Genomic DNA, 24,395 nt, shown 5'->3' on the forward strand with positions numbered 1-24,395 from the left:
GCTGTACGTTTAAGTCAGACAGGCAGCAAGAGCCTGCCCAGAATCATGCAATAATAAAATCCTGACACCAGGAGAATCCATGTGTAGACACATGTAAGCACCCACACAGAAGGGTCAAAGTTCTAATTTCAGAACTCTTTCAATTTCAGCAAATGTCTGGAAAACAGGTTTAAGAGAATGGTGATTATTTAGATAGAAGTGATCAAAGATTTTTCAGGTAGGATTCCATTCATTCATTCACTCATTCAACAAATATTTCTTGAGAACTTTGATGCATCAGGCACTGTGCTAGGCACCGAGACATGTCAGAGAGAAAATGGCCAAAGAGCCTTACAACTGGCTCAGCCAATCAGGGGCAAGACAGAAATAAAAGGAGGCATAATAAGTACATTGTATAAAATATTAGGAGGTGATAAATGCTGTGGTGACAGAAAAACAAAGGAGGGCAGGGTGAGGAGTATCAGGAACTACCATTTTACACAGGTGGTCAGCAGAGATGTCACTGAGAAAGTGACCTTGGAGCTAAGGCTTCAATGGAGGGCATGAAGGAGCCAGGCAGGTGGACGCAGGGGAAGAAGGCTGAGTAGATGGGGTAGCCACTGTGTGAGCAGCTCGGGTGAGAGCCTGCTGTGCCTGGCATGATCAGGGCACAGCGAGGCAGCCCTGAGCTCAGAGTAGGAGGAGGTGCAGTCAGACAGATGGCGGGGGCAGGAGGAGTGGCCACGAGGTGGATGATGTTGCACCTTTACATTATTACAGAAACTGTGGCTTTTGCTCTGAAACCAGGGACCCCTGCATGGTTCACAACCTGGGGAGTGATGGAGGCAGATCCTGTCAGTGGCAAGGGTACCCTAAAAAGTGAAGGTCCCAGCCTGGGCAACATGGCAAAACCTCATCTCTACTAAAAGTACAAAAATTAGCCTGGCATGGCGGTGTGTGCCTGTGGCCCCAGATACTCGGGAGGCTTAGGTGGGAGGATCACCTAAGCCTAGGAAGTTGAGGCTGCAGGAAGCCGAGACTGTGCCACTGCACTCCAGCCTGGGCGACCCTGTTGAAAAAAAAAAAAAAAAGTGCATGTCTTAAGTAAGGTTAGAACCCCAAGGAAATGAACTGAGGCTGCAACAAGTTTGATTGGACTTGGGCGAGAGGGAAGCAGCACCTGGATAATAATGAGGCAAGTTTTTCTGGGTGTCCTGTTAAAGTGGGAACATGACCCTCAGGTGTGGGATACATAGTGGGGTGGTGGACACAAGGACCAGAAATGACCACTCAAGATCCTCCCCTGCTTTGGAGACACTGTGATTAGCCCAAGTGCAGGCTACACAAACAGGACTGTATTTTTCCTGTGGACCAGAGGCAGCAGGATTAAAAAGATCATCCACCAGCACGTGCAGAAGGAATGTTAAGATTCTGCTCAGGTGCTCTCTTGTACCTACGGAAAAAAGCAGCCTTGCCAATTGATATGATCTCACTGGAGCCTGAGGAAAATGAGGAAGCGTATTGATGATTTCGCATTCAGCAAGGCCAGTTGCCCAAGAAGGAGCCCAGCGGCCCCTGCCTAGCACAGCAGCTCCTGTTTCCATAGAAACAATGTCCCCTCTCCTTTTGACAGCTCTCCAGATGTAGGGAAATTTAGGGGTTGAATTTCCTATCCATTCAGAGGAACTAAAAACCTGGAAAGAAGGAAGAGAAATCCATGACACCCTTTCCACATACAAAATGGACATTCAGTGGCAACCATCAGGACACTAATTGGGGGAGAAAGAATTTTATGCTGAAGCTCTATGTTTCTGCTAATGTTTCCTACTATTTAGATGACATGTAACCTTCAGTTTCTAAATGGGAAATAATCTTGTCATGAATCCACATAAAACGGAAGAGCACAGCTTGTACCACGGATTAGGGTATATAGAATTTTTTTTCCACACTGGGGACCTTCCACCCTGGAAAGCCTCCCTGTGGGACCCTTGACTTCTCTGCCTTGCAGGGTCTTAGGCCAAGGCCCAGAAGCCTCATTTCTTACCCTTAGAAACATTCCAAAGACTGCAGCGCCTGCTTTCATCATCACTAGCTAGCAATCTGCCTATACCATCCTTCTCCTGCTGCCCCTTCCTGCACTCTGATCCCAAACTCCACAAACCCAGTGAATGCAAGCACCTGCCTTCCAGGAAATCAGCACCTTCTTGTTCTGTTCCCTCCCACCTAACAAGACATGCTCTCTAAAGAAAGGAGCCCCTGAGACCCACACACTCCAAGGTCGGGGGCCTTCCTCAGGCCGACTTGCATTTCAGTCTCTTTGGGAAGAGAAAAGCTTTAAGCAAAATGCAGGAAGGAAGAATGCACTCTCCACAGAAATTTAGAGACCATTGATCTTGCCCATAGAGGAGGATGCACTCGAGGCCCAAAAAAGAATGGACACTCATCTGCATTAATATTTATCCTACGCAGAAGTCGGCACGGGCTAGGCTCTTCCATACTGATACAATTTCAGCGATTTACTAGCTAAAGTTTCTATCTGGCTTGTGCAGCAGCGATTCTCTGAAATATTGCTGGTTTCCATGACAGACAGAAATCCCACGCTGGCTTTTAAAGCCTGTACTTAGAAGGGCTACTCTCACTTCCATTCCCATCTCATCAGCCAAAAGGAATCACACAGCCACACCCACGTGAGGGGGTGGGGGAGCACCAGCCCCCGGGTGCCACAGACCTGGAGATGTTTGCAGAGCCACATTCACAACCCCCCCACCCACCTAGGTGAGAAGTCAGTCTTCTCCAAACACTTAGCTTGAGTTCAGGCTTGGAAAAGCCTGAACCAAACTTGATACGCTGCTCTGTTTCTGCATTTGCAGCCCTCTGGCATCTCCTCTCCCACCCTCCACCTAACAGTTATCCTCAGATGAGTCTTAGCTGGGCCTGCTTCCCCGGAAAGGACGCTCTAGCTGGCAGTGCGTGCTGAGTGTGAGGAAGCATGGAGCAGGCGCCCCAGCAGAGGGATTCCCCAGATTCAGCTATGAGCTGAGGCACATTTTACCCAAACCTGGCGATGAGGGTGTGCTTTTGCAAATTGGAAAAGATAGAACGAGTCTGAAGATGAAGACCTAACAGCTCACCTGGGAAAGTAGCTAGGTGCTATTTAACCTAACTCAGGTGTCCTAAAAACCACCTCCATTCCCTCCATGAATGTTCCTGGGGAGGCTGGTCAGGGTGCTGAGGGGACTCTGTGGTTCTTTGGCAGCAGGATGACAAGGAGAAGGGAGGACACAGGACTATGTGACTTTGTCTGCTTCAGGCAGGAGGATGCCGCTGCCCTTCCTCGGAAGCCATGGAAAAATGACAGTCCATGCGCAGGAGCTACAGAGAGGCTGGGAAGAAGACAGGTACCTCCAATAAGTCTCTAATAATCAGAGCTACTTATGTCAGGGGTGGGCTACCTCCAGAGGTTGTAAATACCCGACAACTCTAAAAATCTTCAAAAATAGAAAATAACTTCACCTCTCAAGACTTTTATAGAAATTTCTCAAGTTTAGGTTTTTAATGGTTAAGAATTATTAAATAGGATTTGGCATGAGGCATATCCAGAGTTTGGATACAGTTTAGAAAGAGGAGTGTTGTAGACAAAATGGTTAGGGAGACGGAGGCCAGTGACTGTCGCTGGTGCTCCTCCACCTTCAATGCCTTGCTCTCTCAATGCTCCCACTGTATCCCATCCATGCTCTCCTTCTAGCTGATGTCATTTAAAATATAGTATGTGTATCACATGTAATGGATACATACAATTAGATCAATATATTATGGAGAATCTAACAAAGATACCATTGCTGCATGAAAGCTGCTGCCTCAATTCCAGTAGTTCCACCTTTACAAGAAATCTCCCAACAATAGTGAACAACAGGAGAGAGAAAGGATTCATTGGTTTTCTCATTTCCAAGGTGGGAAGATACCGATATCCCTTCTTGTTCTGTTCCCTCCCATCTAACAAGACATCTTTTAATTTCCATCTTTTTTTAATGCCATAACCCATAACATAGGCATTGTTAAATTTGACCCCAAATTATCTAAAAGCTGATGCCAGAATGAAATCTAAACACTATAGACAATTAAAAATTGGATTTTACAATGACTTTGATAACCTGGAAAATCCTTAAGTTTCTTTTGAATTAAACAAATGTGTATGTGTGTATATATATTTCTCATTTTCATCAGGCATATTGCTAGGATGATTTCATTACATTCCAAATGTCTTCAAGTGGTTTATATACGCACAGCTGAATGAGTAAAGTAGTAAAATTGGCCTTTTGTTTTTAAAGATAAAGGCTGTTTCAGGACCTGAGAACCATCTAGTTGAACCTGTAGGACCCTCCGTCTTTCCTCCATTTCTGCAAGGATTCTTACATCCCCGGCTTGTGTTCCTCTTTAGCTCCCCTCCCCCAATGCCTGCTATTAATACATATTCTCCACTGTCAACTCAGATGCCCCAACTCTGGGAAGCAGGATATCCCTCAATGTCTTGCCATCACCGGGAATTCTACCATCTGGACCTCATGGGCCTATGTGCTTCTGATCTTCCTATAAAATATGTGTGTATGCATGTTTATATATGTATACATGTCTATACATATGCATGACATATGTATGTGTATATACACACATATAAGTATCATGATATACATATATATCAACCATGGGACAAAACTAAACATGTACTGTGCTTCAGATAGATGTGGGTGCTGCTGGAAAACACAGGAAGTAATTTATAAGGGGAAAAAAGTAAAACTATTGAGGAAACCAAGTCAGGGCAAAATCTTATACTATTCTGGCAAAATTGTGGTTTATTTTCTGCTTCAGCAATTAGCACACCCATTTAGAACCAAAATATTTTAGACTGTTACATTTTAAAATGTTCATACATTTTTTAAACTCAGTGATATAATTCCCCAACTCAATTACGATAAAGCTAAATATGCTAAGAAGAACGCAGGTGTGAGAAGAGATGCTGAAGTTTCCTGAGTTCCAAAAAACACAAACTATATCCTTAAAACCATTCACATAATTACCTGTAGTCTTCTCACTTATAAATTTAGATGTCAGTTTTAAAATTTTTCCATGTCAGGTATTTTCATAATGTTAGATCATTTTAGAGATAAATGTTCCAGAAGTTGTTCATGAGAAAGGCTGATTATTATTATTTTTTTTACATGTGTATAAAATGAAACCAATGTGCTTGAAACTGAAGCAAATCATAACCTGGCATGTGGATACTCGTGCCCTTAACACTAGATTTATTAACCAGAATTTGATTTTAAAAAGATTATAGTGACTATTATTTTTATAGGCAATGCTCTATGAAAGGGACCAATATTGTATATTGCAGAGAAGCATTTCTCATGTGCTTGATTAATGCATTGTTATCATCAGAGTAATTAAAAGGAACAGGGTTATATACAATCAGCATGTATATCTTACTCAACAACTCCTGCCAGTTGCTTGTAAAAATTAAACTCACTAATCATTCTGACCCTAACGGAGAAAAAACTTTGGGTAAGAAATATAAAAGCTCTATTTTATGATGGAAATCATGTCCAAAACCCAACATCTAGAAAAATTCCTGTCTACCTAGTGACATTACAATATTAATTTTATGTGGGAAAATGAGTTGATTCCACTGTCAAAAATATGCATTAATATGATGTTATTCTAATGCTCTAGCTCTCACTAAATCTAGAGGTACCATATACAAGTAAATGATGGAAAAGTGCACTGGCAGCAATGAAAAGAGGCATTCCATGGAAAACAGACACGCACGCTACCTGGAAATCCTGTCCTGTGAACACAGAACTCAAATCCGCTGGGAAGATATATTGTTGCTTTTTCACAAACATACTTTCTTTTCTGGCTCCAGAGAGCAAAGGCTTGTGAACACATTGAAATGTGTTTGCTCTAAGTCACAAGTGACAACTGACCCATCCAAATGAAAAGAAATGAGGCTTACCCTTACTAATATTTCAAGCTAAAAGACTAGCTCTAGGTTATAGTTATCCTCCCTAGCCCAGGTAACTGTGAAGGTGAAATGAGACACATGTGGAAGGGCTTTGAAAGTCACCAGGTGCAATGCAGAGGTAAGGTATTTCTGATGCTATACTTGCCTGCAGCCATCATTCAGCCAGCACAGCCTCTTTGTGTGCGTCAATGTTACTTGTCACAGAGACAACTTCCTTATTATGATTGCATTCTCTGGGCTGGAATAATAATCAGAATTGTGTATAATTCTGTTATAGATACAATTTCAGCAAATTCTTTACTGAGATGGAATTACATTTAGTAAGTTAACTGATTATTCACTTTACCAAAGCATTCACTGTGACGCTGTTTTGGTTTATGGTTTCTATGTGTTCACTTTATTCTGAAGTGACTGAACACTTTCTATGTGTTCACCTTATTTTGAAATACAATAAAAAACTTTTCAGGAAGACAGCATCCAGCAGGGTGCTATTATGCAGCACTATGGGACCATAAGGGGGCTGTAAAGTTCATCTAGTGAAATACTTAATGTGACAAGAAAGAAACCAAGACATTAGGAGAACGCAACTTGTGCATGCTTACAAACATTGGGTGTCATGCAAAGATGTGGAGGAAATGGAAATCCTAGTAGCAGAAATAAAGGGATTAGGCTGGAAAGTTACTTGCTATAAGCAGATATAAAAGAGGGGAAATGATCAATAAAGTCAGGGATGTATTCTGTGTGAATATCTTGTCACCACCACAAAAATGATCTTGTAGCTGCTTGACCTGTGGTAGAAAAGCTTGGAAGAGAGATCAAGATGGGGATCCCCAAGGTCCCTGCAATCCCAGAATCTTCCAATTCTGTAAAACAGAAAAGCAACTTACCTTCAGAAGAAATGCTAGGAGATGTACATTGGGGCAGCAAAGTTATTTTAACCATCTTCTAATGTAGACACTGCAGAATGTGTTTGACTTCTTTCTATAAAGGGAGACCATTTACCTTCAGAAGAAAGCAAGAAAGGTAAGAAATAAAATACTGGAGACCAAACCTTAGGAAGGTAGCAGGTTCTTTGGTCTTCCTACATAAAGGATAGGAAGAGAAAATGATCCACCAAAGAATTCAAAGATTAAGTTCATGTAACATTGAGAGAAACACAAGATACAAAAGCGGGACAAGCAGGTGACAGTCGTCAAGAGCAAGAACTGGAACAACATCAAGAGCAAGGAGGAATCAGACAGGTCATTATATCAGGTAACTAAGAGGACATCAATGACATTCTGTGTGCAGTTTCTGTAGTCAAGACGGTACAGAATGGATGTTTGCATCCAAGCAAGATGAGGAAAAGAGAATTGTTAACAAGGAAGTAGACTCCTTGCTTGAGAAGTTGGATAATAAAATAAGAAAGAAAAACAGGATAGTAGCCAGAGCTGGTGGTAGAGGCCAATGAAGCCAATCTTTTTTTTTTCTGCCTTCAGGTAAAGAAGAAGGAACTGAAGGAGTAGAGACGACGGGGTATTATTATTAGTAACGGCAGCAACATGTATTCACTGAGCACTTCTCAGTACCTGGCCTCACAGCACCCACTTCGTAGGTGCCACTGGGATGAGGAGAGGACAACATTCCAACTCTCCACATCCCTGCAATATCCATGGCTATTCTGTAGGCAAGTACACCAAGCCCTGGTCCTATTAGTGATGAGAATAATGAGATCAAGTAGACAGTTTAGCCTTTTTCTCATTTATCAGGAAAATCATGTGAAATTAAAAAATTTTTAAATTACAGTTGAAACAGAAGAAAAGTAATAGAGTACATAAACATATTTGTGGAGGGAAGCTAGTTAAGAAATCATAAAGTTGATAGATCCCAAGGACATATTAAGAGAATGTTGACATTATACCAATGAAAAACCAAGGTGGAGAAAAAAAGATGGGTAGGTTGCCGAAGACATACAGGATGATGAAATTGGCCCTGCCAAGGCTGGTGGGCATCATGTGCAGTAATTTGTCCATCTATCCCAGTTTTAACCAATTTGTGGTTTTAAAATCCTGTTGTCATAACCTTTGTATTGTTAAGATGCCATGTGTCACTGAAAATGAAGGATACAGGAACACACTGTATAACCTTAACAAAACTACTGCTCTAATGGCACAGAAGGCCTCCAAAGCCCTTTAAAAAACTAAAAAGAAATGTTCAAGCAGGCAGATGACAAAGTTCAGTATTTTAAAATTAGCCACAGCTAATTCAAATGAAAGTTAATAAATTCCACTAAAAGTCACTTCCAGCAACAATTCCTTTAAGAGTCAACTTATTTTTAAACCTACACAATGAATTTTAAATCAGAACGGCTATTGATTCCTCAGAGGAGGTGCCCAAGTAATTGACTATATTTAAATAAATCTAAGATTTACAAAGAAGTGGACCGAGAAGACCCTCTGGTTTTATTTCTATTTTGAAGTCAGACTTTGCATGTTAGTACTGACCTACCCCAAACAGGCTGTCCTGTGGAGCCACACAGGTGGGAAGTTCCTTTGTTGCCTGTGTAGTTTGTGCATTTAGACCATGCATTATTAATGCCAGCCATTCTACCTCCGCATTTTATTTTTCTGTGTTAGCCTTGTTAGACTACTGTAAATTTTATTTGGGTGTGGCTGGGTAATTGCCCATCTCAGTCACACTCAGGCATGTAGGTGTACACACATGCACAGAAGTCAAGCACTATATTCTCGATTTCCATAAAAGAGGCACAAAGCCCTAAGGATTATAAAGGTATGCTGCTTACCATCATCTTAGTGACCAAGGCAGCAAAGCTGTTTCTGTGCCTTGGAACAGTCTTCCCTTGGGATCAGGACTGCAAAGACAAGAGTGATGGAGGTTTCTCCTGCGCTAAGCCAAGAAAAGGTTTCAGCACCTCAGACAGCTCCCAACGAAGGAGCGCTCCCAATTGCTTGTCGATGTTGTAAAGGAAAGCCCCGGTTTCTCTTGAGGTTGTCAGCAGTTGCAAGACACGTAATAAATAAAATGCAATGTGTTCCTAATTCGTTGCATATCCTCAGCTTGAAATTTGGGTAGCAAAATGATTACTCAAGATTCTTCAGTCTTGGCAAGTATCTGTATCTAAAAGGCAGTTTTTGTACCTAATGTCTTCTTCTTTTTTTTTTTTTTTAATACACTTTAATCAAATTGAAGTTTTTGTTCCTGGAGGAAATGTGGTTTGATATGTTCATCTATCTTTTAGTAAATTTGCGGGCATAACTTCTCCTATTCTGAGTAACTCTTCTAAGAGGAGTGCATGCAAGTTTGCTGTTGTTTTTAAAGGATGTCAACATTCAGCCTGTGTTATGAGTTTAAGTATACAATTTAAACTTAAAGGACATATGTGCAATGCATTTTGTAGATGTGTGCTGGATATATATGTATGGATAATGGGCAAGTATATATGTGTGTGTATATATGTGTGTGTGTGTGTATATATATAGGAAGTATACTATATAAACACACAATACACGCCCACCCACACACATTGCGTATTTCCAGAAAAAAGAAGCATGATGTCAGGACTTACATCTAAGTTACAGATACTGTTTAGAGCCCCATTAAAAAAAATGTACATGTTATACCCTTGATTTCTCAGGACACCTGTGTTTATCTGAGAATCATTTCTAGACACATGTCACAATGAAAAGAAGGACATGTCTACTCCAAGTTAAGATTTTTTTTAAAAAAGATGGAGACCATCTGAAATAAAATTCAGAGCTCTTGCCTTTCCTTTCTCCTAGCGACACCTAGAGCCTGTTGAGAAAACAAAACAAAACAAAACAAAACGGCACATTGGTCTCACTCCAAACATCCACAATTCAACAATTTTAAGTCAGATTTAAGGCAAAAAAGTACATTTTTCCTGTTTGCATTGCAACTTAACTGTCTTCCCCAAGACTCTCAGTAGTTTAATCCTCTAGAACTCTTCATCCTCCCCCAACTCAACCATTCGCCAAAGACTTCTAGTTCCTTGAACCAGACAACTGAAGAATCTGTCCATTTCCCTCAGGACTTGGCCCACCAAAGTGAGAAACATGCCTTGGAGATCCCTCTATTGAACTGGGGAGTCTGGAAATGATGCAGGAGAAAATCAGAAAACTTCACGCAAGCTCTGATGCAGGGCTGTAGAGGGTGTGTACCTGTGTGTGTGCAAACCACATCTCCCACAAAGTTTTGTGATTTCCAGTAAAGTTTCCCCATCCTTCATTCATAAAACAAAAACTACCAGTAACAACAGCAAAACCTCACTGATTTAATAATATCTGGTAATTAGGAATTGTCCCTGGGAAGTTACTCAACGTCTCGCCTCCCGCCGGCCGACCCAAACACAATTCTTGCACTAAAGAAATACCAAACAGGGAAATAGCGTGGCTGGAGGCTGCAGAGAGGTAATGACCAAAACCTCCTGTTCAATGTACTGCCCTGGGTATGTCAGGGTAGACTAAGTGAGAGTCCAGTGGGAACCTTGGGACTGCACAGCCTTGCTTAAAAGATGCAGTTGTGAAACTCCTCAAAGGCACACACCATGATTTCTATGACCCAACACAGCCTAGCTGTTCTAAGAGCTGTACCAGCCAAGCCAGAGCTGTTTGTCTGAGAGTCTGTCGGGGATTTTTCTCTTCTCCCTGGGAAAAGAAGGCCTCAAAGAAAAAGCACAGTTTCCTCCCTTCTAAGTTCTAGCAGCCCTCTGCATCCTTGAAAGGGATCCACAGGAGGTAAAACTCATCCATCTAAGGTCCGGCTCCTGTCCTGCATGAGTCATTGGTTACTAGGGCGAGGTACAAATTCAATCTTTGAAACCCAAGCTTCCAGCCCCATGAAGAGCAGGAAATGTGCTCTTGGAGAAGTTTTCACTGAACGCGGCCTAAGGCAGGTGCTAGTCCAAGGCTGGGAGGGAGACAGACACGGCCTGAGGTCTCTCAGCAACTGGGACAGAGGGTTGGGGCTCAGATGCCAGTATTTTGGTATTTTTTTTTTCCGGAAAGGATAATCACCACCACCGCCGCCGGGGGGGAAAGTGTCTAGGAGAAGTAAGAGGAACGAGCGAGATGCATTTGAGTCAAGGGACAGAGTGGGTAGGCGAGGAGGTGCACGATGAAGGGATTCCAAACACAAGTGGGAGGGAGAGAAGGTGCCTGAGACTGTGTTCCTGGAGCACGAAATAAATATAAACCAACTCGTAATCACAGGCCGATCGAATTCTCTCCTTAGGAACCATAGCAGCCTGCTGTTAAAAACAGACATCCGCGCTTCCAGGGAACGCACCGCGAATTCCAGATCCCAGCAGGCGCAGTACCCAAACCCCATTCTCACCAGCCACCAACTCCCGGCCGCCACCGCTGCAGACACAGACCCGCTCCCTCCGGGACGGCGGTGACCGCGATCTAGCGCCACGGAGCTTGTCTGGGGGCGCCCGGGGAGTGGTGGACAGGGGGAGGACGCCCGATCCCCCCCGCCCCAGATGCCCCCGGCCAACGCGTGTCGCTGCGCGCTCGGCCCGGAGCCCCCGCCGCTGCCCGTCGCCCCCGAGAAGCTCTTACGTCCTCCTCGTCACCATCGCTCCGCGCCTGGTACTGGAACCGGGGCCGGCCACCCGCGCCGCCGCCGCAGCCGCGCTCCCGGGGCGCCACCGCCTGCGCCCGCGGGCCGAGGGGCTTGGCTCCTGCGCCGCTGTCCTCCTCCGGCCCCTGTCCGCCCAGGAGGTGACTCGCCTCCGGGGGCGCGGGGAAGGACCGCGAGGTGTTGATCTTGCCGGTGAACCTCTGGTACAGCGAAGCCATCGGGCACCGCGCGCTCCTGCTGGCTGTCTTTGGGGCTTTTTAATATTTTGCTTTCTCTCTCTCGGGTTCCCGCTCCCCACCCCGCTCCAAAAAAAAAAAAAAAAAAAAAAGGCGGTGGGGAGGCAGCAGCAGCAGCAGCAAGGCAAGCCCAGCGCCGGCAGCGGCCGCTCCTCCCGCGCGCCACTCGCGAGTCTCCGCTGGCGACTCTGCCTGGCTCAGCCTCCTCCGCCCCCTCCCCGGCGGCTCGCGAAGTCCAGGGTCTGGCTGTGCTTTCTCTCTTTCCTGTTTTTATTCTTTTTTTCCCCAACTCCTTGCCACAGCCACGTACGGCCTAATCAAAGAGATTGAAGGAAGGAAAAAAACCAAAAACATAAAGCGAGGGAAATGCCTAGGCCCCGGAATTTGGCACCACCTAGAGACCGGCACACATTCCGAGCGCTCTAGTCGCTCCCCGCCCCCAGGCCCCTTGCAGGGCTCCTCCCCCACCCGGGCCCCTCCGCCCCCTCCCCACTGGCCTCCTCCCTGCGGCCAGGACTGGCGCCTGGGTGGCAGGGGCTGGCAGCCCGGAGGGGCCGCGTGGTCACACAAAAAGGGGGCGGGGGCGCGTGAAGAGGGTGGAGGGGCGGGGACCACGCAGATCGTGAGTGTGGGGGCGGGAGTCCGGGGAGCTCAGGGTACTCCGGCCCCGCCGAGGGTCGTGCAGCGCGTGCCCCGTATCACGCGAGCGGACTGTGCGAGGGGACGCGGAGGTCGAGGCAGGCAGGCCAGGGGGGCGACTGAAGGTGCGACCAGCCCCGGGGCGCCCCAGCCACGCGTGCACTGCAGCGCTGGGCTCCCCGCGTCCCCAGCTCCTCTTGCCTAACTTGAAGCAACAACAGAGAGACCCCGAGGACCTGGGGTACGAATGGGGCGAGGGAGAGCCACCAGGAGGGCGCGGGGTGGTCGGGAGATGCTGGTGCCGAGAGGCCGCCCTCCCTCCAGAACCCAGCTCCCTCCGAAACCGCCCGGTCCCTTCGCCCCTCTCCAGAGGAGGACAGGAAAGGTCGCGGGGCGGCGGTGGAGGCCCAGAGGCCCAGGCGCCCCTCGCGGGCGCTGCGCCCCGCAGCCAGCCCGGCTGTGACCGCGACTCCATTCTCATTATCATGAACGCAGGCAGAGGCTCCGCTCTCCGGCTGCCCGCAACTTTTCCAAAGCCTGCGCCTCACTATGCCCGCCGAGAGCGAGGGAGGGCGACATGGCTCCACTCGCCGCGCGCTCTCAGGCTTGCAGCCCGCCCCGCCGCAGGAAGGCGCACTCCAGCGCCGCTGTGTGGACACCCGCGCCAGCCGGCTCCGCTCCTCTGCTCCAGGCCCGGCCTCGCTTCTCTTGCCCTCCCGACCCTCCTGCGCCCTCTCCCGCTCCCTCCTGCACTCCTCTCCGTCCTTCTGGAGTTGCTGGGCGCGCGATTCTCTCGTCTCGTCCCCACTTCCTCCTTGTGCGCCCCTTCCCTGCCAGGAGGGACCTGTCCCATCCTGAGCTGGAGCAAAGGCCGGGAACCTCAACCTCCAGAGGGGGGACCTGTGAGACCCCGCCCCTGCCCAATCCACTGCCCCCTTCCACATCGAGGTAGGGTGTTGGCTTCATCTCCCAGGACTGCGTGGGGCTCCCTGCTCCTCCCAGGTTTCCACGCTTGTTTCCACTTAGGGTTTCAATCAAAATAACAGGTTAGGCCGCCACGCACAAGGCCGACTGCAGGCTCGCCCCCAGCCCTGGCATTGCCCCAAGCCCAGAGAGAGGCCTGCCTGGGCCTGAAACTGCAAGCTCCCTCTGTTTCCCTAACTGCGGGGGAGAAACTGAATGCTGGTGAACCAGTCTCTTGGGAAGAGACCTCCTTCAGTCCCTTCCACCTGCCTCCCTTCCCCAAGCTCTCAATCCAGTGTGTAGTTTTCGGTTTTAACCAAAATTTGTACCACGCTCATCTTCTGTTTACTCCACAGTAGCTTCCCTTTACTATGAAGAAACATGAGTTTAAAAATACTTTTTTTTTTTCTTTAACAGCAAATACAAAACCAAGTAAAACCAGGATTGGAACAGCTAAGCAAGACTTGCTGCATGGGCGAGGCCACGCAGGTGGGTCTGGGGTGGGGAGAGCTTCAGCTGCTCCACTTTGAAGACAGAGGCAACAGAGCCATAAAACTAAACTTTAAAAGTCACCACAATTAGATCAATAGAAAACCTTGCTGTCAACCCCCTCCTCTGCCCCAGCTGTGCTTTTGATGGGAGGAAGCTGCCTCTCCTAACATGGACATGAAAGAAAGCTCATGCTGTTCACCGCAGCATCGCGATCCTGACATTTCACTAAATATAGATGCAGTTAGGGTCCCACTTCTGTAATATACACATGCTATCTATGAAATATACATGCATATTTTTACACAAACTAAATGTCATGCTAATATAGTTTATACAAAATACAATCATACAGAATAGTTTATGTATCATACATGATATTTCATAGATGTGTGCATATTAATCATAGATAAAATACTATTGTGGGATAAAGAAAGCATATGTGCCACTTTTAAAAATTATATTCTCAAGGCATTGTAGGTAACTATAATCTAACTACAGTTTAAAATCCCAATTAAATTATTTAAGAAAATATGATAAGCTTAAAATTATAAAATGAAATCACCATAAAACTCATAAGCAACAGGGGAAAGAGTTGAAGTAAAAATTTGTGCTGGGAAGCAAATCTCACAAGCATAAGAAATGGAGGGCAGGGGAGGAGCAGGAAAGAGCGAGCATCTGAAAGATGCAGGTGTGAAAGGAGCTGGAATGCTGGGGAGGACTGAAAACAGCATGGATGAACACGAGGATGTTTGTCAAGGATGATCCAGATGGAGCGCCCTTTACTCAACTTGAAAAGCGCTTGGCTATACTCTTGCACCTTGCAGACTGAACGTGGTGCTTCTAGGGACATTTTAAAGAAAGTTCTGGCGGGGCGTGGTGGCTCACGCCTGTAATCCCAGCACTTTGGGAAGCAGAAGCAGGCGAATCACAAGGTCAGGAGATCGAGACTATCCTGGCCAACATGGTAAAACCCCGTCTCTACTAAAAATACAAAACTTAGCTGGGCGTGATGGCGGGCGCCTGTAGTCCCACCTGCTCGGGAGGCTGAGACAGGAGAATCGCTTGAACCCGGGAAGCAGAGGTTGCAGTGAGCTGACATTGTGCTACTGCACTCCAGCCTGGCTACAGAGCACAACTCCATCTCTAAATAAATAAATAAATATTTATTTATTCTATACCTCCTGTGTATGTGCATACGTGTTTGTGCACCCACACATCCAAATTTGTTTTAAGCACAGATACACACATTGCAGTCAAGGGTGTGAGGATGCTGTGGTCCCACAATAAAAGAGTAAAGTGGTTAGTATTTTAGAATGAGAAAAGTGATACGATTTTAAAGACTGGAAAGCTATGGCATGTTATGTTTATGATGTATAATTAATTCAATTCTTGTCTCTAATCACTTTTCACCTCCTCATCCACACACACAAACAAGGAAAAAGTTACCCTGAAGAGGAGCAAAAGTACCCAATGGGCATGAAGGAAACATGTCAGTATTTCCGTCTATTCAATTTCTCCTTGAATGTCTGAAATGCACTATGGTGATGAAGCAGATTTTTATTCCTACTTATTGGGTAAGTGTGAGAAAATATTTTCAAAAATATTTACGTCGAGTTTAATTCCTCCATGCTGCTCCAAACTAAATGCCCCCAACCCATTTTTCTATCTAGTTTCATATGATTACTGCTTCCATATTTATTACAAAGGTGTGGGTGTGTGTTTATTTTCCTTAGAACAAATTTACAAAAGAAATATAAGTCATTGGGATTAGGCAGATGCTGCAAAATATGTTGGATAATCATTTTTAAAATGACAGTGAAGGCAAATTTTTGGTCTACCTGCAAGCTAAGCATTGTAGGAATTACAAAAGTACATCCATTGAGTTTAGCAGCCTAAGCATGATTTTTATTAGCTAAGAGGTTTTCTTATTTCTGAGAAAATTATATCCTGTAGTTTACTTCCCTTTTCTCTGGGTGCTAAGGGAGAAGGACAGAACCATATTTAAGACTGTTTTGCTTTTCCAAATACTAATATTTGAAGAAATGAAATGGCTAAGTTAGCATAGTCTGAAGTCTTCCCTAAAACAGTGGGCATCACTGTCTTTTACATATTATCTCCTTGAAATCATAAATGGGGAGAACATTTTAAAAATCTCAGTAGCTTGAGAAAACACAATGCTAAATGCATACATTAAAGGCATATTCTCCACTCTGAAAATCTGTTTCTCACTTTCTCTCTCTCAAAACATGTTTGGTTTCTTGTTTCCGGTTTTGTTTTTTGTAAGGTAACTCTCAACTAGGGGCTGGGTAGTAAGACCTTTTACACTTTCAAACAGGAAATATCCAGCACACACACACATACACAGTAATTGCTATTTCAGGCTTTTGGAAAACAGAGTTCAAGTATGAATTGGGTTAATTTGGGGTTTTTCAACTTAATACTTAAAAATTATGTTTTATGTAAATTATTTGTTTTAACCCAATAAATAGCCTTCCTCTAACATCAGTAAAGTTAAGCTTCAATCTCCCAATAGCACATTTCTCTGCATTTTAGCCCTACCATTGTGTAACTGCTTGGATCTTAAACACAGTTCAAAGTGTACGTATAACTAACTACACTGGCGTCAAGTACACAAACCCAGTGGTTGATCAACACGAGTGTTAAGGTTTACTGCTAGGTGAGCTGCACAAGCTTTGATCCTACTCAATGGCTGGTGCCAACCTCACTCCATGTTTTCTCTGTGGCCCCCTGGAGGACTGCTCACTACCTTACCACCTTCCTCTAGGATTCTCCCATAGTTCTTCATCTTGCCTTTCTACATTTAACCATAATCGACTCCTCTTCTCCCACTTTCTAACTACCTTTCTTCACTTCTGCTGTCTTGCCTTCATTCATGTCCCTTCTCTGGATCAGCATCTGTAGGCTATATGTAGAATATATAAAATTTTCTCTAAAACTTCCTTGCTGCCCTCTGAATATTTATCAAATCTTGCCTTGTACTACCCAACATTGCCTGAGAAATTAACCAAATAACCACTTTTCACCCTAGAGGAGGCGCAAACTCCTGTCATTTCCCATTTTCTGGTGACACAATGATTGTGTCCACAGTGCTTCCCAAGGCTCTTAGGATTTTGGAGCATGGGGTATCGAAGACTGTCTTCGGTTTCTGTTTGTCCCTGATCATTTGACCATAACCACGTTGTTCTCCAAAACATCTTAGTTCATAGATGAAGCTTTATTAGATTAAAAGAGACACGACTTCTGCTCCAAAGTGCCCCTAGAGCACCTTGCCCTTTTCAAACCACACACTTCTTAGGGTCAGGTAAATTCAGTTAAATATGCTTCCCTTCAATGTTAAAGTGACAGGAATGAGTCTCTGCACTTCAGGGCTTTAATTTTGTAACCAGGAGAGGTGATGGCTGCATTCAGAAAGAAGAGAAAGCTTGTGTCTGTTCTCTCTGCTGACCACTGGCGTGCCTTGTGAAGGACTAAGTCCTGCTTGCAGTATGGTGAGCCTTAGAATTGAGTGTGAGCCACAGGGAACAAGGGCTTACACTGTCTTCCGGGGGCATTGGCATCAGGTCGCCCAGAGGCATTTTCAGGCTTTGACTTCAAAGCAACAGTGAAACCAAAATGGATAGATAAAGATAGGGTCAGTCAAATGCAACGTCTTTTCCTGACCGCAAAATAAACAGAGCCAGTGCCAACTCATCAAATCCTGCCACGTAAATTGGTACTTTCCTGTAGGCTAGTAGAAACAGTTACAAAAAGTGGAAAACTTGACTTCACTAAAAATTACTGCAGTTACAAATAAAGGAAGGGGATATCGTGTATTTCTAAAATGTGCATCTGGACTAAGATTTAGGGAGGGTTGAGTGTGAGCACAACTTAATTCACCCCCAAAAGAGAAGGCTTGTCTGCCAGAAATAACAAAGTAAGAAAAGCCCAGCAAGTTGGCCCCCAGGTCCAAGTACTACAGATTCCAGTGTATCTTTCCATCTCTTCTTCCAACAACACAATGACTGTGAGACATAAGGAGGGAAGAGGGAAGGGTCTTCCTTTACTTGACAAACCACCTTTTCAGATGTTCAGTGGGGCAGTCTGAGTAGCAGCCCCTTCTTTCAAGAGCATAATATAGTGGAGAAATGTGATTGCATTTCCAATCTATAAATATCCAGCTCCTGAACACTCATCTTTGAGTCCTAAATGGAATAAGCCTTTATTTCCATATTCAAAACTGTAACAGCCTGGAATGTTGTTCAGCAAATACTACTCTCCAGCCCATGCCCCCTGCAGGGAAGCATCTTAACCTGTCCCCTGACGCCTACTCCCACCCTAACTTTGAGACTGGCCATGTGACTTACTTGGACTAAGGGGACATGCATGCAGGCAGAGGCTTTGCAGTTGCTTGCACACACTGGCTGGCTTCTGACGATCCACCGTACAAAAATATGTCCCTATTAACAGCCGATGCTTTGGCCTGGCCCCCAGAACAAACACACCTGGAGAAGACCTCCATACAACCTATAGCCTGGGGCTAAGCCAGATAATTGGGGAGCACAAAGCAGTCTCTTCACCAAGCCCAGTGTAGACCAGCTGAATCACAGTTAACCAGCAGAAATGTGGGTCTTGGAATAAATACTTGTTGGGTAAGTCACTGAGGATAATTGGTTAAACAGCATGCTTGTGTCATTAAAGCCAAATCGATGCATGAAAAATGGCATGGTGAAGTCAACGCTTCTTGCAGGCATTTCACTTATTCAGTTAACACCTGAGTGCTGACTATGTGCCATTCATTGTGCTACGTTCTAAGGATGAAATGATGAACTAAAGTGAACTTGCTTTCATGCAGATAATAGTCAATACTCCTCAAAGTGAAGCAAGACTGATACTAAAAATTATCAGACTGATAATGCTTTTCTTTTGTGAATAGATGCCGTTTTCTCAATTTCTTGCTCCTTTTGGTATATTTGGAGCACTGCTGGTCTTACTACAAAAGGACTGTTAGAAACCACTAGCTTGCAAATGTGTTCACAATAAAGCTGTAATTTATTTATTGTAGGAGCACTGAGTAGCATTTTTAATCTACTCATGCGGTGGCTTTCAAAGACTTGTTTCTAGACCAACAGCAAAAGCATCATTCAGGGACTTGTTGGAAATGGAGATTCGTGGGTCCTATCTCAGACCAAGTGAAACAGAAACTCAGGGCTGGGGCCAGGCAAGCTGCATTTAAAAAGCTCTCCAGATGATTCTGATGCATGCACAAGTCCGAAAACCACTGCACTAGGAGCAATGTACTGGAGCGATTTTCTCCATGGCACCAAGGTGACCTGAAAGATGTCCCAAATGTTTGCTTAGGTCTCAGGTAACAGCTTACACATTTAAAGGATTGAACAAGGATTCTCCTAAGGCTAAGGATTTTTCAAGAATAAAAAAAAAAAGAAACCATTTAAATGAGGAAGGGAGGTTTTTGTTTTTTTTTAATCTTTGCCAAGACTTTATTCAGAATCAAAGAAGAATGCAGTTCAGTTAGTCTTTGCAGGACATTTTCAGATGCTGTTTTGCCCTTGAATTGATGTTTAAGGCTCATGTCAGGAAGAAGGTAGAAGTCAAAAGGGAATTGTCAAAGCAAAGGCAAAGATATGGTCAAACTAAGATACCACAACTGTGTGGCTTAACTGAGATACTCTGAATTTCTACCTTAGCAGAGAGCCTTTCCCATCTTGCCAGAACATATGCAATTTGGCAGAAGAACTCTGCAAAATTGCAAAGAAAAAAAAGACTTACTTTCAGAAACTGATTTCATAAAAAATCTTCAGTGCCTCTGGTTTGGACTCATTGCTTTTTTAATGCAATAAAAAAAAACTGTCCTTAATTAAAAATCAATAAAGTCAATAAACATTTTAAGTTGAAACCTGACTTTTATGAACTTAATTTTCCTGAATCCACTCCGTTAAAGCATGTTAAAGGGTTCATTATAAAATCCATTTATTTTTGTTTTTCACCATCACTTAAGATTACCTCTAAATTTCCACGTACAAATGGAAATATCTACAAATTTTAAAAATGGGTTGATGCTACTTTAGGTAGATCAGTAGTTTTTCTTGAATTTTAACATATTCTCTGGACCACATGTGTTTAATATTTACAGGTAGATATCAGTATACACACAATAGATCTTAAACATGGAGAATGAAACCTATCCTGGAAAAAGAAATACCCCACACAGGAGATATCAATGCAAAACCCTGATTCATGCATATATATGGGCTCTCATTAATGAAAACAAATTGCATTAGGAGCAATAAAACTGAAATGAAGTCATGTATCTGCTTCTCGTGGGTAATTTAATTCACTGTGGACTGTAACTTTATCAGCACCACTATACCCATTTCCGAACAATTTCCTTCTCATAAACGGGAAAAATAGGTTTGTCTATACTACTAATTGCATTTCAAATCATAGTAATTTGGTAATCAAAAAAGTAATTCAACAATTACTTATATTTATATTTTGCTTGAGAGGTACACTGAAATTGCCCATTGCCTAAATAAATCCATGAGTCACATGAGCTTGCAATTTGATCAGCCTTTTTCCTCACTCACACAGCAACAACATTGACTCTCAGCTGCAGCAGGACGAGGCGGGTCCTGTTTGTTCCCTGAATTTGTGCTCTGAGTCCCTGATGGGATCCCATCAACTCAGTCCTCTGCAGCGCACCCATAATCACCACCATTGTGCTTCTTTATAACCCAGCAATACCCAAATTACATCACTGATGCAGACCCATTTCAGTCTTTGTGGGAAAAGTTGGATAAATTCATGCTTTCAAAGGACTTTGAAGGCTTTCTTAGCCATCTTGGGGTAAAAGAAGAAGCAGTGTAAGGCGATATTTACATCTGCCTTTCAGGATTCCTTTTTAAATTTCTCTCTCTCAGGGCTCTGATATCATCCACAACTTTAAGTCCAACTCAAAATGAGATGTAAATGGTTGATTGTGGTCTCAGCGAATGCAGAGTTTCCCAATTGAGATATTCAAATCTCTAAGATAACTATCTTCCTTGAGTAGGCAATTTTATCAAATAACATAAAATTATCCAATCCAAATGTACCAGGAGACGGAATACTGAACTCATGCATATTCCAAGATAAAACATAAGACTTCCAATAAGATAACTGGTTATAATACTGATCCTCAGGTGGTATACTTATCTGGGTGCTTTAATGAAAATCTTGGAATAGGTCCTTTGTTTGTTTGTTTGTTTGTTTGTTTTTGAGATGGAGTTTCGTTCTTTTTGCCCAGGCTGGAGTGCAATGGCATGATCTCAGCTCACTGCAACCTCTACCTCCCGGGTTTAAGTGATTCTCCTGCCTCAGACTCCTGAGTAGCTGGGATTACAGGCATGCACCACTACGGCTGGCTAATTTTGTGTTTTTAGCTGGGGTAGAGATGGGGTTTCACCATGTCGACCAGGTTGGTCTCAAAATCCTGACCTCAGATGATTCGCCCACCTTGGCCTCCCGAAGTGCTGGGATTACAGACGGGAGCCACTGTGCCCAGCCAGTACTCACTTTGTACCCTCTGGTTACATCTACATTTTATTAAGTCCACCAATCAAAAAACTTCAAACCCAGAAGTTCATAGGTAGCTCCTGATTTCCTGGGAAGGCAGCCCGCTTGGATTTGTCCATATGATTAAAAACACTCTCCGTTATATTTTTTAAATGATGGCATCTCCAATGCATAGAACATCTCAATGGATAAACCACCCCCAACTCTTGGTTTCTACCCTGATTAAAGTGGAAAGTTGGCAATTTCTGGAATGAATTTTCACAGCTATAGGAAGAGAATAAAAGCAAGTGATCCACAGACTCTTCCATCTCCCATTGAAGTCATTGGTCTTTGAGGAAAAATAATCATTAAATTTAATGCAATTCTAGTTTGCCTTAAAGTCTTCATTGAGAAGGGGGCTGGAGAGCTCCACAAGTTGACTAACCCTTGTCCCAGATTCGGTGACTTTTAGCTCAGGGATAATGTCACCTTATCATTTCCCTTCATCGTATTGGTCATATCTAACTTCTCTTGGCATGACGGAAGAGTTCTACAATGCTATCTTCTATTTCTCCTCCACTTAGAAATAAACCATAGGTTTGTACTGCACCAAACACTGAGAAAAGCTTGACATTTTTCATCCAATTAGTGCTTTGGATAAGATCAGAAGGTTTCTGTTGTTGTTTTCCAAGAGGAAACTATATAAATTTTCCTGTTTTATATATGGTTCACGTATTCTTCCCTCTTAACGAAACACCTGCTGGTATGACCAACCTTTCATTGGTTGCCCCAGGGCTGCACCCATATCCCTTCTCACTTATTTACCTGCCAATATAGAATATCCACAAGGGTGTCCGCTTGATGAACAAAAAGTTTTCTGGGAGGCTGTGGCAAAGATTATTTTTCTCTCTGGTAAAAGAGGAGGGACCTCTCCCCTGGCCTGCCAACATCACTTCCTCCTGTTTTCTGTCTCTGAACATAGTTGTGTGAAGATTTGATACTCAAAGCTGCTGTAGCCTTTTTGAAACCATGAGAAGAAGGGACCAGTGTTTGCAAGGATGCATACCCTGAGCCCTGCTGATAGCATGCAGTTACTAAACTAAAACCAGAATCCTCTTCCCACCCAGATAAAATCCCCCGGGCTTAGCCCCTTTCAGCCAGGAATGGTTTCACAGCCAAAAGCATTCCTGTAGGACACACTGCACTCTTGGTTCTTCCACTGCCTGGCTCTTGTACCAGGATAAGTCGCTAAGCATCAGACACTCATCTATTGGTATGAGCATGCTAGGAGAGGCCAATCCTATCAGATTTACTTAAGCACAGAGCTCCTGAGAGGGCCATTCGATTGTTATAGAGGGGAATCCCCAAAACTTCTTTGATGTACCTAACCTTTGAAACACATACAGCTGACTGCAGCTCACAATCGAAAAAAAAAGTCATCAAGTTTTCCTACCTGATGTTTGTTATTGTCCATGACTCTGGGGAAAAATACCACTGTATTTGGGCTTTTTATTGATTTTTGCACATTTCTTTAACTAGAAAATCTGGAGGAAAACGTGTGTCAATGCTCAAAGGCCTCTTAAATATGTGAAGAGAAGAGAACACGTTCTGTGAGATGTTTTCTATCCAGGATTGATAAAGCCACAGAGGAGGAGTATGAGTCTGAAAGAGGAGGGCAGAGGAAGGACAGAAGAGAAGGGAGAGGGGAAGAGGAATCAATGCTTTAGCAAATTTCTTTTAAAATAGCACTCTTATATTTATCTGCACTTCATACTTAAATTGTGTTGAAATGCAAAACCCCATCGCCCTAAAGAGACTCCTAAGAGACTGACTTTGAGCTGGTATCCTAAGAGTCAGTCACTCCACCGAGGCTGCTGTGAGCTGAAGACGACAGGCTTGAAATCTTCTTCAGGGAGGCAGCAGGGAGTAGCTGCATGGGCCACACAGCACACGGGCTAAGTGTGCATTCAGAAAACTAGTCATTGGAATAAGAATCACAGTTAAAGGAAAAATGTTCCAGCCCCTACGAACATATATAGAATTTTGCACCCAGAATATGTGGGAGAAAATACTTTCAGCACACATGATATGCTTTTATTCGTTAACAAAATAAATTTTCATTCTGGAATTGCCTATGGGAGAGGCAACATGATTTGATGAGTGATTAGGGACTTTGAGTCTTAATCCAGCCCGTAGAATTGTTGGTTGAACGTAAGTCTCACTCTATATTTACCAGCCTTGTTTATATAAGGCAGGGGTCAGCCACTAACAGATTCTACATGCAGAGTCTATGTGGCAGGTCACCTTATACAGAACTAGTGCTGAGAACAGAAAGCAAGAGAAACAGGCTCATGAAGCGTGCTGCCTTATCTTGCAACCTATTTTGATGACTTAGACCTCGTGTGTTTTTCCTGATTTTGATCCAGGTGAATAAATCAGCATGAGAAAAGTGACAAAAAGCACTTCTTATTGCTTCATGGATTTCTCTTTTATTCTCCTTTCTTCTTACTGCGTCTCTTTCCCACCCATACCACACCCACAGCATCCCCCGTGATAGCACCCGTATCTTTGCAAAACAACTTGGTAGATCTTCTTCACTTGCAGTTTTTGATTTGTATAACCCTCTGATGAATTCAGTCAACTTCAAAAATAAAAGCAGCCGAACAAACAACAGAAAAGCCAAAGCAAAACAGAACGAAAAGAACCTTGTAAAAGCGCTGCTGTTGAGCACCCTGAGAGCAACTGGGAGCTTGACATCGCCACTTGGGGGCGCCCTGGGAGCTCAGAAATCCCCGGGAGCCCTGGCTGACTCAGGGCAGCGCCTTCCTTCTGACCACACGGTTTCTGTATTCAATAATCACATGGGAAATGAGACTGCCTTTCAGAAGACTTTTGTTTCCTACGAAAAGGAAGAC

At 44.0% G+C, this 24,395-nt stretch overlaps 1 protein-coding gene across 3 annotated transcripts in view; it reads right to left on the bottom strand.

Moving 5' to 3' along the window:
- The window catches only part of DPP6 (dipeptidyl peptidase like 6), a 1,193,304-nt gene that overhangs the window by 884,528 nt on the left and 284,381 nt on the right, over positions 1 to 24,395 (bottom strand). Inside the window, exon 1 of one of the 3 annotated variants that reach the window (XM_033192336.1) lies at positions 11,578 to 12,250. The exons of the other annotated variants lie outside the window; for them this stretch is intronic. Within the exon in view, the coding sequence (XP_033048227.1) occupies positions 11,578 to 11,817 (240 nt within the window). The 5' untranslated portion in view covers positions 11,818 to 12,250. Of the gene's footprint in view, positions 1 to 11,577; positions 12,251 to 24,395 lie in introns of those variants that run through there. 3 annotated transcript variants of the gene reach the window in all.

This window comes from Trachypithecus francoisi, unplaced genomic scaffold (genome assembly GCF_009764315.1).
Source record: "Trachypithecus francoisi isolate TF-2019V2 unplaced genomic scaffold, Tfra_2.0 Lachesis_group4, whole genome shotgun sequence".
In the NCBI taxonomy this organism is placed as follows: Eukaryota; Metazoa; Chordata; class Mammalia; order Primates; family Cercopithecidae; genus Trachypithecus; species Trachypithecus francoisi.